This window comes from Telmatherina bonti (genome assembly GCF_933228915.1).
Source record: "Telmatherina bonti genome assembly, chromosome: 22".
In the NCBI taxonomy this organism is placed as follows: domain Eukaryota; kingdom Metazoa; phylum Chordata; class Actinopteri; order Atheriniformes; family Telmatherinidae; genus Telmatherina; species Telmatherina bonti.
Window position 1 is genome coordinate 32,956,552 of NC_136631.1, and position 15,203 is coordinate 32,971,754.

The window sequence follows — 15,203 nt, forward strand, 5'->3', positions numbered from 1 at the left end:
CGATTCGATTGTGTAAGCAAGAGGCGGAGTAAGGTACTTGAGCAGTGTCAGGATTGCAGCCATTGTCCTTGTCTTGTCCACAGTAATTGTATTCCTGTGTTATTTGTCTCCGACTGCTCACTCCCTTCTCTTCTCTCTCTCTGTTTCTGTCTCTCAGTCCGTTCCTGCATGCCAAAGTGAGAGAGGTGCTGTCGGACTGCGCCCTGCCCATCTCAGTGCTCATATTCTCCTTCATCGGCTCCTACATTTTTAGTGACATTGAGCGTTAGTATCATTTCTTTCTTCACCAGATATTCAACAGTAGAGAGCAAATAGAGCTTCATGATGAATAAAAGTTTAGTTTCAACAAAAAATCTGCATTCTGGAGTTAAATCTGCATCATGTTGCTCCAAAAACCTGCATTTGTCTTTGTTAGGGTGCCCTCACAGATGTGCAGGTGGCCCATGCCGTGTGCACTTTTGAGCTCATACCAATCACAGATGCTGTTTTTTTTTTTTTTTTTTAACAGTGAGCTGTTAACAAGCCAGATGGTCACTCTCCTCTTTTATCCCAGAGGTCACACCAGCCACAGCTTCCGCTAAAGAAATCAGCTTCCCACGTTGCCTCTGTCTTTCTTAGATTAGCTTCAGGAAACTCAAACAAACGTTGACATTATAGACTCCAGCACAGAGATAGGGTTGTATTAACCTGTAATTACAGGTTTAGTAGGTGTAATTACAACAGGAGCAATAGTCTGTCTCAGACGTTGAGTGTAACAGAAAGATCATATTACTGACCAGTAAAGCGTGTCAATAGAGATCCAGTGTAGATACAATTTCTCTGTTGTGGATACTTTATCAGGTCTACTTGAGTCAATAAATTGAAATTTAAATCAATAAGATGCAGTGTATGTAAATAAAAGTAATGTATAAGTAAATATATTCCATTAGTTTGGCAGATGTAGTCAGACTACTTCCTTTCTGAAGCGTCGATAGCATATAAACACCAACTGAACAGCATTTATAGCTCCTCTGTCCCATTAACTAAAATTAAAGCAGTTTAGTTTTGGAAAGACGGACTTTGAACACTAAAACATTCAGCTATAGGTTATAAATAAAAGCTGATCCCAACACGGCTTCAGGCGATGCATCCAATATTAAACACAGGCCAAAATCAAAGCTGCAGCCATTTCACAAAGTTTTGTTAATGCAAGTTGGAGTAAATGTGTTTTTTATTCATGCACACACACACACTCACACACATATAAACATGCTAATGGAGGCAGAGGTGTAATTCAAGGTTCTGGCCTCGAGCTGAAGCAAATGGGGTTCATTGTCTTGGTCAAGGATGGGATGGCAGGTGTAGACAGGGGCCAAACCATCAACCCTCTGCCATCCAGCCTCCCTGTGATTAATCCATGATCCACCCCGTACAGCAGGACATCGAGCACGTTGGCTGATAAATTTATTCCAAAGACAAAGAAAAGGCTTTGAGATTGTAGTTCAATATTTGCTCAGGTTTAATCCTTCGATTTTCCCTCTCAGATGAATGAAGTATTTTCCTATTTCATTACCATAAAGGACAAATTCATGTCCCCAGACAGAAGTTAAAGGGCTGAAGGTGTCCATAATATTTCTTACAACCTAAAAAAGGCTGACATTAGTGTTTATAACTCTTCCTGTGACCGTGCAGGAGAGTTTGGACATGTCTAAACCTGCTGAGGAGCCAAAACTACCTGCTTATTTACATAACAGTGAGGTCTCACACACGTGGTGCCTTCATTGTCTTTTCATGTTGTTTAATTAAACTGCAGGCCAAAACATGTTGAAGATCTTCTGTTTTTATCCTCTATTGTGCAGCATCATTTTGAGTCTCCATTGATTGTTGCCAAGGCAGCAGCTGTTCTCCAGGGGTTGACATGGGGACGCGCGCCAAAACCTCCAGTGAATCTGAATTTAAGTGCCTGGCCAATTTTTTGGTTCCTTTGCCTCCAGGAACGATAAGTCAGGGGATAATAGAGCCATTATTGTATTGTCATTTTTCTTTTTTTTTTTTCTTTTTTTTTTAAAAATGAAACTGCATTAAAAATAATACTGTTCTAAATTAGCTGTGCAGCACACGGATCAAATCCCGGCACTCTTAGTGAACATTTAGTGATGTGTTTATATAGCGATGAGAGACGAAGGAGATGTATGAAGATGGAATCTGATCAAAGAAAAAAGAAGTTTAGAAAATAAAGCAAAGAAAAGACAAAAAGGAAATGATCTCATTGGTTCTGTCTTCTTCTTTTGGAGCAGTTCCGGTGTTTAAAGTTCACGACCGGCCCATCTTCAAAGTGGCCCCGTTTGAGCGTCTGTCGGCCATGAACATCGTCAGCGCCATGGGACTCGGCTTCCTCTTGGCGCTCCTCATCTTCATCGACCAGAATATCGTCGTCTCACTGACCAACGCACCGGAGAACAGGTAGAGGATCATACGTATCTCATGATTCAGACACATTTATAAAACGCCACTTTTTTACTGAACCTTTACAGAAAATGACTTTTTTATTGCAAATAGCTGCAGTGCAGTTGTGTAGCTGACCAGACGGTGCATCACAAGCTACAGAGGATGGAAGAGAAATGAGAAGGAAAGATTTAGAAAAAATGGAATTTAAAAGAGATTCTGGCCATCAGCTGTTTTCCCGATGGGCCGATACAGTTTGTTTTTTGGTCTGACTGGTTCATAAAACTCTGTAGATCAGTGACAAACAGCCCACTCAGATTCTTCTCTGGTTCCTGAGTGATTTGTTCATTCAGTCTTCCGCTGAATCTGGTGCAGAAAACATCTCCAGAACAGCAGCAGACACCTTTTTAATCTGATCCATGGTTTCTCCTGATGTCTCCGTATTTCTGCTTCTGATTGTCCCGTTTTCTTCCTCCTTCAGACATAAAGTAGGAATTTCTGCTTTGATATTTATCACTGAGCTGCAGTTTACAGTTGACCTCATATTTATTCCTTTCATTAAAGAAGGAAAAAAACAGCTGCCTATAAAATAAGCTGAAATTGACTAAAGTAATAATAAATAAAAATGTTCTGAAAATCATGACATTATTTTCTAATTCTGGTTCAATAGAAATATATTTTTAGAGTAAACAAATAAGATAATTTATTACATATGACATCACTCATAAAGTAATATTTAGTTGAACAATCCTTTAATGTTTCCGCTCCAGTCAGGTGTTTTCTGTTCCTCTCAGTCAGACTTCTGCACCTGTTGACAGGTATTTTGTCCCACTGTTCAACAGAAAACTGCTCTAATTTGTCCAGGACATATTAGTTTGTTTGGTTTTTTTTCTTTCTTCAACTCAATTAAATGAAAAAACAGTGTCTTTTATTACTAAATTATATTTTTGCAAATTTTTAGTCATTGTTTCTTTTTTAAGTCTCCAGTTATTTGAGTGACTGTTGTAAATTCAGCTTTTCTTTAATGAAAGGGGATGAAGACATATGAGCACAACTGTAGATGTTCACTTTATTTAAAAAGATGACACTTTTTGACATATTTAACATGTCTACTCTGCTTCTTACCCTTTTCATGGGTCTAGTGGTTTGTCACAATCTGCACATTAAAAAAGCAGAAAGATTCCTGGTGTGCATGATGTGGGTCGGTTTGATGTAAAATGCCAGGACTTTTTATTATTATTATTATTACTATCTATTATTTATTTATTTATTATTTATCTATTGTTTTGTCCTGCTGGCAAGTATTCAGTGTTGACATCATGCACAGCTGTATTACTGCGGAAGGATGTACATCTATTAATAGTTATGAAAAAAAAAGTATGATTAAGGTGGAACTATTATGTGCATTTCAGGCTAATTTATTTTTATTTCTGAGACCAGAAGGGCTGGGATTGATGGAGTTATTGTCACAAATGGCTTTATTTACTTCAGACCGACCCTCTCCGTAGGCTGTCAGATCAGCCTGCAGGCAAAACGAGTGGATTGAGACTCTTCCGCATTAAGCCCCGCCTCCCGCCACTGCACTACATCGGGAGCGCGCACCGCACCTGCTTTCGCCGTCATTGTAACATCTCATAAACAGAAGGATTAGGCTGATATGAACTCAATAAAAAAACAAACTACAATGTCAGTGTCGTTCACATGTCTGATGAGGATTCAACACTGTAACACTGTAGAAAGCTCAGAAAACTCCAAATGCCGTCATAGCACCCCTTTAAATATTAATCACAGCAATGAACATTTTAGTGTTGATAATAACAATATTAACAATAACAACTATGATATGAAGTATATAATTGTTACCTATGAATATATTTAAGTTTCATGTTGCCATCATATTATCCCTGTGAGTCCATGTGGGCTGCTTAAGACTCGTAAGCTGCAAAACTTTCATTTTTAGACCAACATTAAAAGTTGATTTGAAACTTTCTGCTGATATGCTGGTGGAAGTTCAATCATCATGTTAAACCCAAAAGATTAAATAAAGGCAACTAGACTTTTAATGCTGATATTCTGATCACAAGGAAGCCATGTGTGTTAGGATCTGGGGCATCACCTGAGATCCTAACACACAACGTTCACGAGGCAGCGTTAACTTCTGTTGTCAGGCAGTTTCACAGGCAGGTAGTCAACTCACAGGTGAGTCAGTGACACCATGGCCACGTTCACATCAGAGTTTTTATTTAGAATCACAGTTAAATCCGCTTTAAAGAGAATAAATATGACCATGGAACAATTTAATTCTGAATTAAAATGACAATTTGTGATTAAACTTCATTCTGAAATAAGTGGCTGGTTTGTTCCCATCTGAAATCCAGACTGATTAATTCCTCTGTCATGTAAATGTTCATTGTAGCTTAATTATGGTTGTTATGAGGATGCTCGTTACCTTGTCGAGTCCTGATGACGCGCATATTCCACGCGGTCTCCCGCCTCTCATCTCCGGTACTTGTTTTTTTTTTGTTGTTTTTTTTATTCATCAGAGCTATAACATTATTACATGGGTCAGTTTTTACAAAGTGTACTCATGAAGATGATCATTCAAAAGGAACGACAACAAAGAAATTAAACAGTATATTATGAGGGAAATCAACCAGTGATGTTGTAAAGTTTGCACAGATGTAAAGTTTTAGTACGCTTTAGGTTTGTACAGTTCAAGTTTTGGATCACATGGAAATGAGTACACAGATCAGATCTTTTGAAGAGTGAAAAACAGGACTTTTTTTTCAAGTATTTCAATTTATGTATGTGAAACTTTGCTAAAATAATCAGCAAACTGATGATATATGACTAATTTTTTCTTAAGATCTAATTGAAAGTCAGAGTAGAAATGAGATACGTCTCCGGTAGTTTATCTTCCTTCTCCTCCTCAGCTTCTGAAAGAAGGGAAGACGTATGCTCATGTCGAGCTACTGCTTCAAAATTATAATAAAAATCAAAGCGACAAAATTTTTTATTATGTAGTTTTTCCATGTTGGAGCCAAAGGAACGAGCTGATGATAAGCAGGAAATAGACGTAAGTTCTGTCCAATCAGAGTCCGTCCCAACCCACTGATCTAAAGCGGATTTAAGTACAGGCTAAAAAATGGGTTTTCCATGTAAACCTCCATTCAGAATGAATATTTCCATGTAAATTTCCACATTCCAGATGATCACTACCTAAATTCAGAATTATTATTTGTTTCGGAATAATTGATTCCGACTTAATTACCATCATGTGACTGTAGCCACTGTAACCTCAGTAACACAACGCGTGAATGTTCCCGTAACACTCATAGGTCAAAACCATAGACTGTATATAAAGAGATAGACGGAGCCTCCATGACGTCACCCGTAGGTTTCTGAAGAGCTGAACTGAAGCTCGGTGGGCGGTTCCTACCATCGCCATGTTGGCAGCGTCATGCGCGTAATCTCGTCCGGAAAATACAAATATGGGCAAAGAGGTGGAGCTGAAAGGGGGTCTGTGGGCGTCATGGTGGATGAGCTTTCTGTAGCTTAGAGCTAACTCGGAGATAATGGATGCTAACCAGCTAACGGAGGTAAGCGGGCTAAAACTAAGTCACATTATTAACCAGCTTAAAACCGCGGTTGTTCTACGTTCTTCTGACTTGAAGCCAGAGATCGGGTACCTGTGCACAAAAGTGCACATCCCTAAATTTGCAGAACTTCGAGATTAAATTACTTTAAAACGGCCGAGTTAGAAAAAATTCACTCCCCCCACAGTTGTCATGAAGGTAAACCTGACCTATAAATCGAAAATGGATTTTTGAACCAGGCTGTAAACATGTTTATTCCTGCTGTGAAGTTGGTCTTTTTAACATGGGAGTCTATGGGGATTTGCTCTGTTTTGCAGCCCCTAGTGGATGAAGGGGGAACTGCAGTTTTATGCACTTCCGCATAGGCTTCACTTTTAACCACCGGAGGTTCCTGCTTGGTCAAAACTCCTTTCACAAACCGAGATACAAGTCCAGTCGCCTTTATTTAAGCCAGGAAAGTCAACTCCGGTCCATGAGGGCTGCTGTCCAGCAGGTTTTAGATGTTTCCCTGCTCCAACATGTTCAGATCTAATGGATCCAACAGCTTGTTCTGTTCAGCACAATAACTTGTGCCGTTAATCTGACACAACAGAAGACCATCACAGACCTTTAGAACCGGAAGATGAGGAAACATCTGGATGTTTGAGTTGTTGCAGTCAGAGAAGTGAAGAATCCTCTGTGAGATTTAACTTATTGTCCACTGAAAGCCTGTAAATGACGGACCGGGTCAGAACCATCCAGAAGCCTTGTTTCACTTGTTTGCTAGATGAGCTGAATTTAACTCCCTGGCTGTCAGTGTTGTAGCGGAGAGCCCCATACTGCCAGCGTTTTGGCTCGTCTTACAGGAATATGGAGTTCAGCTTGGTGATGCGGGACTTTCAGGCTTTAGCTGAGCTCTATGTCCGCTTTTACAAAACATGATCAACCTTATGACTCTGTAGATACTGATCCGCCTCAGAGCTTTTCAGGTTGTTCATTGCTAAGTAACTAAATATTAGGGGTGGGAAAATCAAATCGAAAAATCTGGATTTTTTTGTTTCACAATTTTAAATTTTTTTTTTTTTTTGTTTGTTTTTTGTTGTTGTTAAAAAAAAATCAAATTTTTTTTCAATTAAATAAAATTAATCCACAATAAAAATTTGTCATTTTTATTGGTTTTATTGATCTTTTTTCTTGTCGTCTTGGGCATTATAGCAGCAGAATGATGGTCTAGCTACTGTGTTGTTTTCTCCTATCTTAATTCAAGAAAAAATACGTACAAAAATAGGTTTTATTTTTAAAAAAAATTACATTTTTAATCTACAAAAATCATAAATATTGAAGAATTTTGAAAATCACAATTTAAATCAAATCGGCACCCAAAAAATGGGAATCAAATTGAATCGGGACAAAAGCATATCGTCACAGCCCTACTAAATATGCTAGTATATGTGATCGCCACTTCTCCAGCCCCCCCCCCCCCCCCCCCCCCCCCCCCCCATCCCTCGTCTGCAGTAGGCAACGGTATGATTATATTGTCCCACGTTGTTCCCACATGTTTAGATCCCAAACACTCGAAGAAACTGTATTAGCGCGTACTGTTCACATGTAAACAAATGTCGGTTCCAGTCCAGAAGTTGTGCCCATAATTCATGCAAGGCATCATGGGGGCTAGGAATAAGGTCAACAGATATGGATGGCAAATTGGCCCGGTTTGTGCATCAGAACGTCTTCGGGGTGAGCACTCAGAGCACATTTACAATGCGCTGGGTGCGCATTCGGAGTGTGCACCCTAAAGACGCACACACGGGGTCAATATATTTCTATATACAGAAATCGCAAAAGGCGTCTTTCAGCGTCTTTGACAGTGAACGTTTGAAATCAAAAAGAGGTAAAGACGTTATAGCCAGTGAGTTCAATAGATCCAACATATCTTTTGCAGAATTCTATTGTTTGTAATAAAATGCGATTAAAAAGTTAAAAACTGACTAAAAAAACATTTTTGCTTTGCATTATTTGGACTTGTGGACACAGAAGATTTTATTTCACTGCTCAGGAGGATTTTACTCACTACTTCACTTCTTCCCTCTTTCTCTCTGAAAAAAGATGTTTTGTTCACTTGCTCAGGATTTCTATTAAATCACATATTTATTTAATTAATTCTGATTACAAACTAAAATAGCCTTTCATCTAAAACTGATTAGCCAAATGAAGTTGATTCTGGCTGTAGGGAAGCGGATGGAAATAGAATAAAGGCGTCTTTTTCCATTAAACTGTCTTTCACTCAGTGAGACTTATTACTCATCCCCCGAAGCTGCCATCCAGTGTGATTTACAGTATCCAGTTGTGCCAATGTTACATTCAAGGGCATGTCAGCAGGATGCATGGCTGGTGATCCACTATGTTCATATTTCTGAACAGATTGTCTTCCATAGACACAAGTCCACCCTCATACAGAACAGTCTCCTCCAACAGACTCACACTCACCTCCACGTGCTCACGCTGCCCTTTCATACCAGTGAAGAAGCGCAGCAGTGATCCTTCACTAACGTGAAGAAAAAAATAAATAAATGTGGGACTTGAGGAAGGTCACAGAAGATTTTCCAATATTTCTAAACATCGGTGTGTGTGTCGGTGATGTCGGGTACATGTGTTACTCCTTCATATGCAGATGATGGTGTTTGTTTTCTGCAGGTGTGGTGGTGTTCTCCTGTTGTTGTTCTCTTTGATGCCGTTGACTCTGCCGCTGCATGTAACATCTGCACTGCTCCTCAGGTTGCTGAAGGGTACGGCGTATCACTGGGACCTGATGCTCTCTGGGCTCATTAACATACTGATGTCGGTGCTGGGGTTGCCCTGGATGCACGCCGCCTTTCCTCACTCCACCCTCCACGTGCGGCAGCTGGCTTTTGTGGAGCAGCGCGTGGAGGGGGGGCACCTCTACGAAACGTGAGTTACCCACCCTCTCAGCATCATGGTTTATCAGATGCTCAGTTAAAGGTCGTCCTCAGAGCGTAGTGGCTCTAATCACATGTTGCAGGATCCTGCAACATGCGAGTCACTAACTCGCCGTTTTAGTTCAGGGAGTTTCTGGTTCTTCATTTTAGCCACAAACATTAAAGCACAGAGTTAGAAGTGCTGCATGTGTCTCAGCCTTTTGTCAGCATTGTTCCTGCTGTAAAAACAGAGCTGTCACTGTACATGTTGGTACGACATGCAGTCTGGTCTCCTGGGGATCCATTGGTAAAATAATAACAGCATAATGACCGATAAATAATGAAAACTCCACATTGTTCTTTGTTTTGGTATCATTACATTGTTGAGATATTAATATTTAATGAATTCTACTTTTCGAAAATATCTAGGAAAACCTACCATTTCTGGAAAAAATCAACTTTCAATGATTAAGCTCAGCTACCAACATACATAATTTTATTTATTTACACATTTTATTTTTATTTATTTTATTTGATATGCTTATCATATACATTTTATACATAAAAAATAAAATTATATCTTTATGTTGTAATATATATATATATATATATATAGACATACATATACATATATATATATATATATATATATAGATAGATAGATAGATATATATATATATATATATATATATATATATATATATATATATATATATATATATATAGATAGATAGATAGATAGATAGATAGATAGATAGATAGATATACATAAGTGGCCTTTCTGTGTGGAGTTTGCATGTTCTCCCCGTGTATGCGTGGGTTCTCTCCGGCTTCCTCCCACCATCCAAAGACATGCATGATAGGTTAACTGGTTATTCTAAATTGCCCCTAGGAATGAGTGTGAGCGTAAGTGGTTGTTCGTCTCTCTGTGTGGCCCTGCGATGGACTGGCGAGCTGTCCAGGGTGTACCCTGCCTGTCGCCCAAAGCCAGCTGGGATAGGCTCCAGCTTCCCCGTGACCCTGAATTGGATTAAGCGGTTTAGAAAATGAATGAATGAAAGAATGAATATATATATATATATATATATACACACATAAATATATGCGTGTGTATATATGTATATGTGTGTGTGTGTATATATATATATATATATATATATATATATATATATATATATATATGTATGTATATATATATGTATATGTATAAACACTCTACCAGAAAAGTTTGGAAACATTTTCCCATTAAATCCAATGATAAAGTGTTTAATGTATGTGTATAAAAATGTTTTTATTTAAAATGTATTTATCAATTAAGCAATTTGATATTTCTTATTTTTTAATTAAAACTTTTAAAGAAAATGTATTGATATTAGATGTATCAGATCTATAGTATTATGGGCATTTTTCTTTATCTATTTCAACTTTTCTCTCCTGTTTCTATTTTATGGTTATAGTTGATCAATTATATGTAATTACACATTCATTACAGCTTCCAGATCAGTGGAGCTGTGAAACTGGAAAGAAATTTAATCTCTTGTTTCTGGAAGAGAAAATCCACTAATTAGATTCAGGATTAGCAGCATCCAGATCCAGATGTTCCTTTATATGTTCATACGTGTATATGTCCACATGTGTGATCCTGACCACCTTCACCACGTCAACTCACATGTTAGAAGTCAGAGAGACAGTTATCCCTCTCTGTATACTTTTCACCCTCCTGGACGTGTCTCCAAAGACCCCCAAAGGTTCATGTTCACCAATTTTAGAAACACTTCTCGCGAAATGAGGACATCTGATCATTTATCTTCCTCTTGGTTCAGTTTTATGTCCTTGTTAGTGAATGTATATTTGTGTGTGGACATTAATATTTCACATTTTCCCTCTAACTTTGGGAATCAATTGAACCATTTCTTTCAAACATTTTGTATCTGTTGTTAGAAATAATTTATTCTGCATTATAAAATAATAGAGTAGAATATAAAGTTAAGAATCAAATTAAACTAAAAAGATCAAAATACTAAATAATAAAAAACTCCAGCAGCCCAGCTGTTGACATCAGAGAACATTTATAACCCTGTACACTTGTGTTAGATAAACATAAGTAAATGAAAATAAAAACAAAGTCTAAACCACTGAAGTTTCTTTATGAAAGTGAAAAGTGAAGAAATGAACACATCCAGTTTATCATCATGTTTACCGACGAACACTGAAGGCATCTTTAGGAAAAGAATTGTCTCTGTTTTTAGTCTGTGATGGAAAAAATATTTAACATATTCATTAAGAAACACCTTCATAAAGACTGTTTCATTTGTGAAATATTTATTTTATCTTAGTATTAAAATACATGATTTCTGTTAATAAATGTAGATAAAAGCAAATAAAAAAGATGAATAAACAAGAATAATTTATTTCCTTGCAGCTGCATCAGTTTCCGAACATTTCTGACAGAAGTTGTGCAATGTGCTGTAAAGTTCTGCAAAGCAGAAACATTTCTTTGTCTTTTCCTCCTTTTAAGGAGGAGCCATGGTCTGTTGATGATATGTCTCAACTTTTCCAAAGAAAACTACATAAAATGCTCCTTTTGCTCTTCTGCTCCTTTAAATTGAGGCAACTGGGTCTGAAAATTTCAGAATATTCCAACTGGAAAATGTGCAACAATGCTGATAAGAAAACCCCAGAAAGTGTGTTGTTTGTTGCTTTGTGGGGAAACAACTGCAGGTATCCACTCATTTCTGTGTGTGTTTCTGTGTGTGTGTGTGTCCTGCTCAGTATCGTCCAGGTGAAGGAGACACGTCTGACATCTCTGGCTGCCAACATCTTCATCGGCATATCTGTGCTGCTGCTGCCCGTCCCCCTGCAATGGATCCCCAAACCCGTCCTGTACGGCCTCTTCCTCTACATCGCCCTCACCTCCATCGACGGGAACCAGATGTGCGACCGCATGGCTCTCCTCCTGAAGGAGCAGGTGAGAAGTGTTTCATGTGACTTTATAGAAGTATTTAGTCGTGTTTTATATGTGGGGCTCTGCAGACCCCACCGCCGACTGAGGGCTCGCTACGGGACAATCACCAGACTTATGTAACATGCAAATTAGACTGTTGTGTTTCTGAACCTTTCAGGTAGAGATCATGACAGAAAAAGAAAACATACACACTCATAAAGAAAGCACTAAACTGCTTCACACCTTCAGTCATTTTAAAATGACATGATGACTAAATACACACACACACACAGAAAACCCTGCAGAAATCTCTTTTCTCCAGTCTCATATCCCGAGCGTCCGATTTAACCTTCCCTCCGTCACAACAAGCGAAGCAAACTCTGGCGCCCCCAAATGGTGGAAGGAGGAAACGCAGCGTTTAATCCGACTGTCGAGGAAACCTTGAGTGAAGCAGCTGTTTGCAGACTCTGTGGTTCAGGCTAGAAGGATTCTCTTATGAGCCAAAGCGTCAGAGTTCAGACGCCAGCAGCTGAGAAGGAAGAGCCAGAAACCAACCTCCTCATCTTCTCTCCTCCGAGACGGGCTGAACACTATGAGAGATTATTCTCGAGAAATGAGAATTTAATTGGTGTTTATGAGGTTTTTTTTCAGCTTAAGTGGAAAGAGAAAAAGGAAATTTGTTACTTTAGGACCGAAGGAGAAGAACTGGGTCATCATGTGAAGGATCATGTGAATGTCGTTATGTTATTTATCTGTTTTAGAGCCAGTTTGTTCCTCATCATGTTGACTTTTCCAGGATTTTAAATGTGATTATTTGTTGTTTGTTTACTCAGATTAATCATTTTCCCCAAAATGTTTGCTTCAAAATGCTTCATTTGTCCACTTTTTCCCTTTGTTCAGACGAGCTCACGCTACTGTTGGCTGTGATGTACAAGGCAGCTGTGTGTGTGTGTGTGAGTGTGTGTGTGTGTGTGTGTGTCTGTCTGTGAGTGTGTGAGTGTGTGTGTGTGTCTGTCTGTGAGTGTGTGTGTGTGAGTGTGTGTGTGTGTGTGTGCCGTCCGCTTCCTGCAGTCGTCTCTGTGAGACTGCAGGAGTCGGCGAGGAGGAAGAGCCACGGGGAAGATTGTATTTTAATCTGTCCTGATCCTCTCACCTCCTGCAGACGTCTTACCCACCCACCCACTACATCCGCAAAGTGCCCCAGAGGAAGATCCACTCCTTCACCTTCCTGCAGATGATGCAGCTGCTGGTGCTGTGCACGTTCGGCATGTACCCGATACCCTACATGAAAATGATCTTCCCTCTGATCATGATCCTCCTAATCCCGATCAGGTACCGCAGTGTGTGTGTGTGTGTGTGTGTGTGTGTGCGCGTGTGTGTGTGTGCGCGTGCGTGCGTGCGTGCGTGCGTGCGTGCGTGTGTGTGCGTGTGTGTGTGCGTGTGTGTGTGTGGCCACTTTTGTCCCAGACAATGAATTTCTCAGGCGCTGCAAACAGGTGACGTTCAGCAGCCAACAACATGTGTGTTTCCACACACATTCCTCGTGTGTTTCTCTGATGGATGAAGAAGGAAGTTTATTCTGAAAAGGAAACCTTTTGCAGGTCGTCTGTCGTCTGTCCCGTCATACTAAACATGATGGATGGAAACTGGTCGCAGCACAAAGTGCTGATATTTTCGCCAACACGTCTGTTAAAACACATGTGGTAAAGTGATTTAGTTTAACTGTTGTTCATGTTTCTGACACGCATGACCTTTTTTAGTTGATCAGGTTTATTACTGCAGTTTGTGCGAAACAGTCGCAGGATGAATACTGCAGCAAGCGCAGAGATGACTTCTTGTATTTTAATCATCTCTAAAGGAAAGTTATTCTGTTTTACAGTTGTTTTCTTTTTTTTTAACTAAATGATTCAGTCATTAGTGGTCTGTTTTTATTAGAATAATATTAAGAGGAGTAATAATATTAATAATAAAGAATAAGAATAAACATTATTCACTAAACTGAAAGTGTCCATTTGACCCATGTAGGTCATCACAGATAGTTTTTGTCCCTTTAGGTTATTTTTTACTCGACTTTTGGTCGCAGTTTTTGTCTTGTCGCCTCATATGAGATGATTTTGGTTTCAGTTTTATTCACAGGTCAATAGGTCAAATTTACTGTCCTTTCAGGTCATTGCTGGACAAGAGAAATGACATCTATAAAAAAAAAAAAAAAAAAAAAATGTTTTCTAGGGCTGCACCGATACCAGTATCGGTATCGGCTCAATACCAAGTGTGTGTACTCGTACTTGGTATCAATAAAAGTGTACCGATACCACACTAGTCAAACCAGTGTAGATGTGTTTGATGACATGCTTCGGACGTGTTTTAAAAGAAAAAAATGCCTTGAATGTTAAAATGTGACATTTTTTGTTCCACTAAAACAGTGATCCTCACTGTTAATTCAACAGGAGCTGCACTCAGTATACTAAGACAAGAGGAGAGCTACGTATCCATAGACTTCCATTAAAACACATTTTTTACTGTAAACCATAACACAGTATAATCATGCATTCTCTAATATAAGGCTTTTATGTAGTCATTGTGACATGGTGCTATGATTGACCTGTTTTTGTTTTTTTTTTAAAACTTCAATTTCTCAATGATAAAACCATTTTAGTGAAATCTAACAAACAAATATCAAACCAGCAACACATTCATCGATAAGAACATTTATTTTGCAGATTTAATTTTTTTTTATCAGGACTGAGAATAATTAAAACATCTGAGCAAAAAAAAAAAAAGAACAAAGAAAAAAACAGAAAACTATATTATTGAGTTTTTATAGCAGGTTTTGGGCTGGACTTCTGTTTCGTCCGATGACCTGAAAGGACACTAAATCTTGGTTCGTGCTGCTGTACTTTCAGCGCCACTCAAAGGCTCGTTCAGTGTTTAAAATGATCAACGTGATGTTTGGAAGTCAAAGCTGCATTTTGAGGGACGCTTTGTGCAGTTCAGCCAGCTCCACACCATCACTTCTGTGCTGAACTGCCTTGTTCATTGGTGCAGATCATATCTGACTGATGTTTATCTAACGTTTTTCTGCCATAACAAGCAAGACCTGACATGAATTATGTGTGCTCTGTGTTTAGGAACAACGTGCTTCCTCATATCATTGAGGCCAAATACTTGGACATAATGGATGCCCAACACATGTAGCTACAGACGGACTCGAGCTCTGGATCATAAAAGAAGAAAGAAAAAAAAGATGTCTGGAGTTTAAAAAAAAAAAAGGAGAAAAAAGAAAAGAGGATGAACAAAAACATATTTTTCAATGCAAAACTATAT

General features: G+C 38.8%; 1 protein-coding gene across 1 annotated transcript in view; it reads left to right on the forward strand.

Annotated features, from left to right (window-relative positions):
* The window catches only part of slc4a11 (solute carrier family 4 member 11), a gene marked incomplete at its 5' end in the record, with an annotated part of 161,488 nt that overhangs the window by 145,483 nt on the left and 802 nt on the right, over positions 1 to 15,203 (forward strand). Inside the window, 6 exons of the mRNA XM_079262670.1 lie at positions 158 to 264; positions 2,277 to 2,442; positions 8,775 to 8,948; positions 11,708 to 11,903; positions 13,042 to 13,211; positions 15,008 to 15,203. The exon at positions 15,008 to 15,203 is cut by the window's right edge and continues 802 nt beyond it. Coding sequence (XP_079118796.1) covers positions 158 to 264; positions 2,277 to 2,442; positions 8,775 to 8,948; positions 11,708 to 11,903; positions 13,042 to 13,211; positions 15,008 to 15,074 — 880 coding nt within the window. The 3' untranslated portion in view covers positions 15,075 to 15,203. The remainder of the gene's footprint in view (positions 1 to 157; positions 265 to 2,276; positions 2,443 to 8,774; positions 8,949 to 11,707; positions 11,904 to 13,041; positions 13,212 to 15,007) is intronic.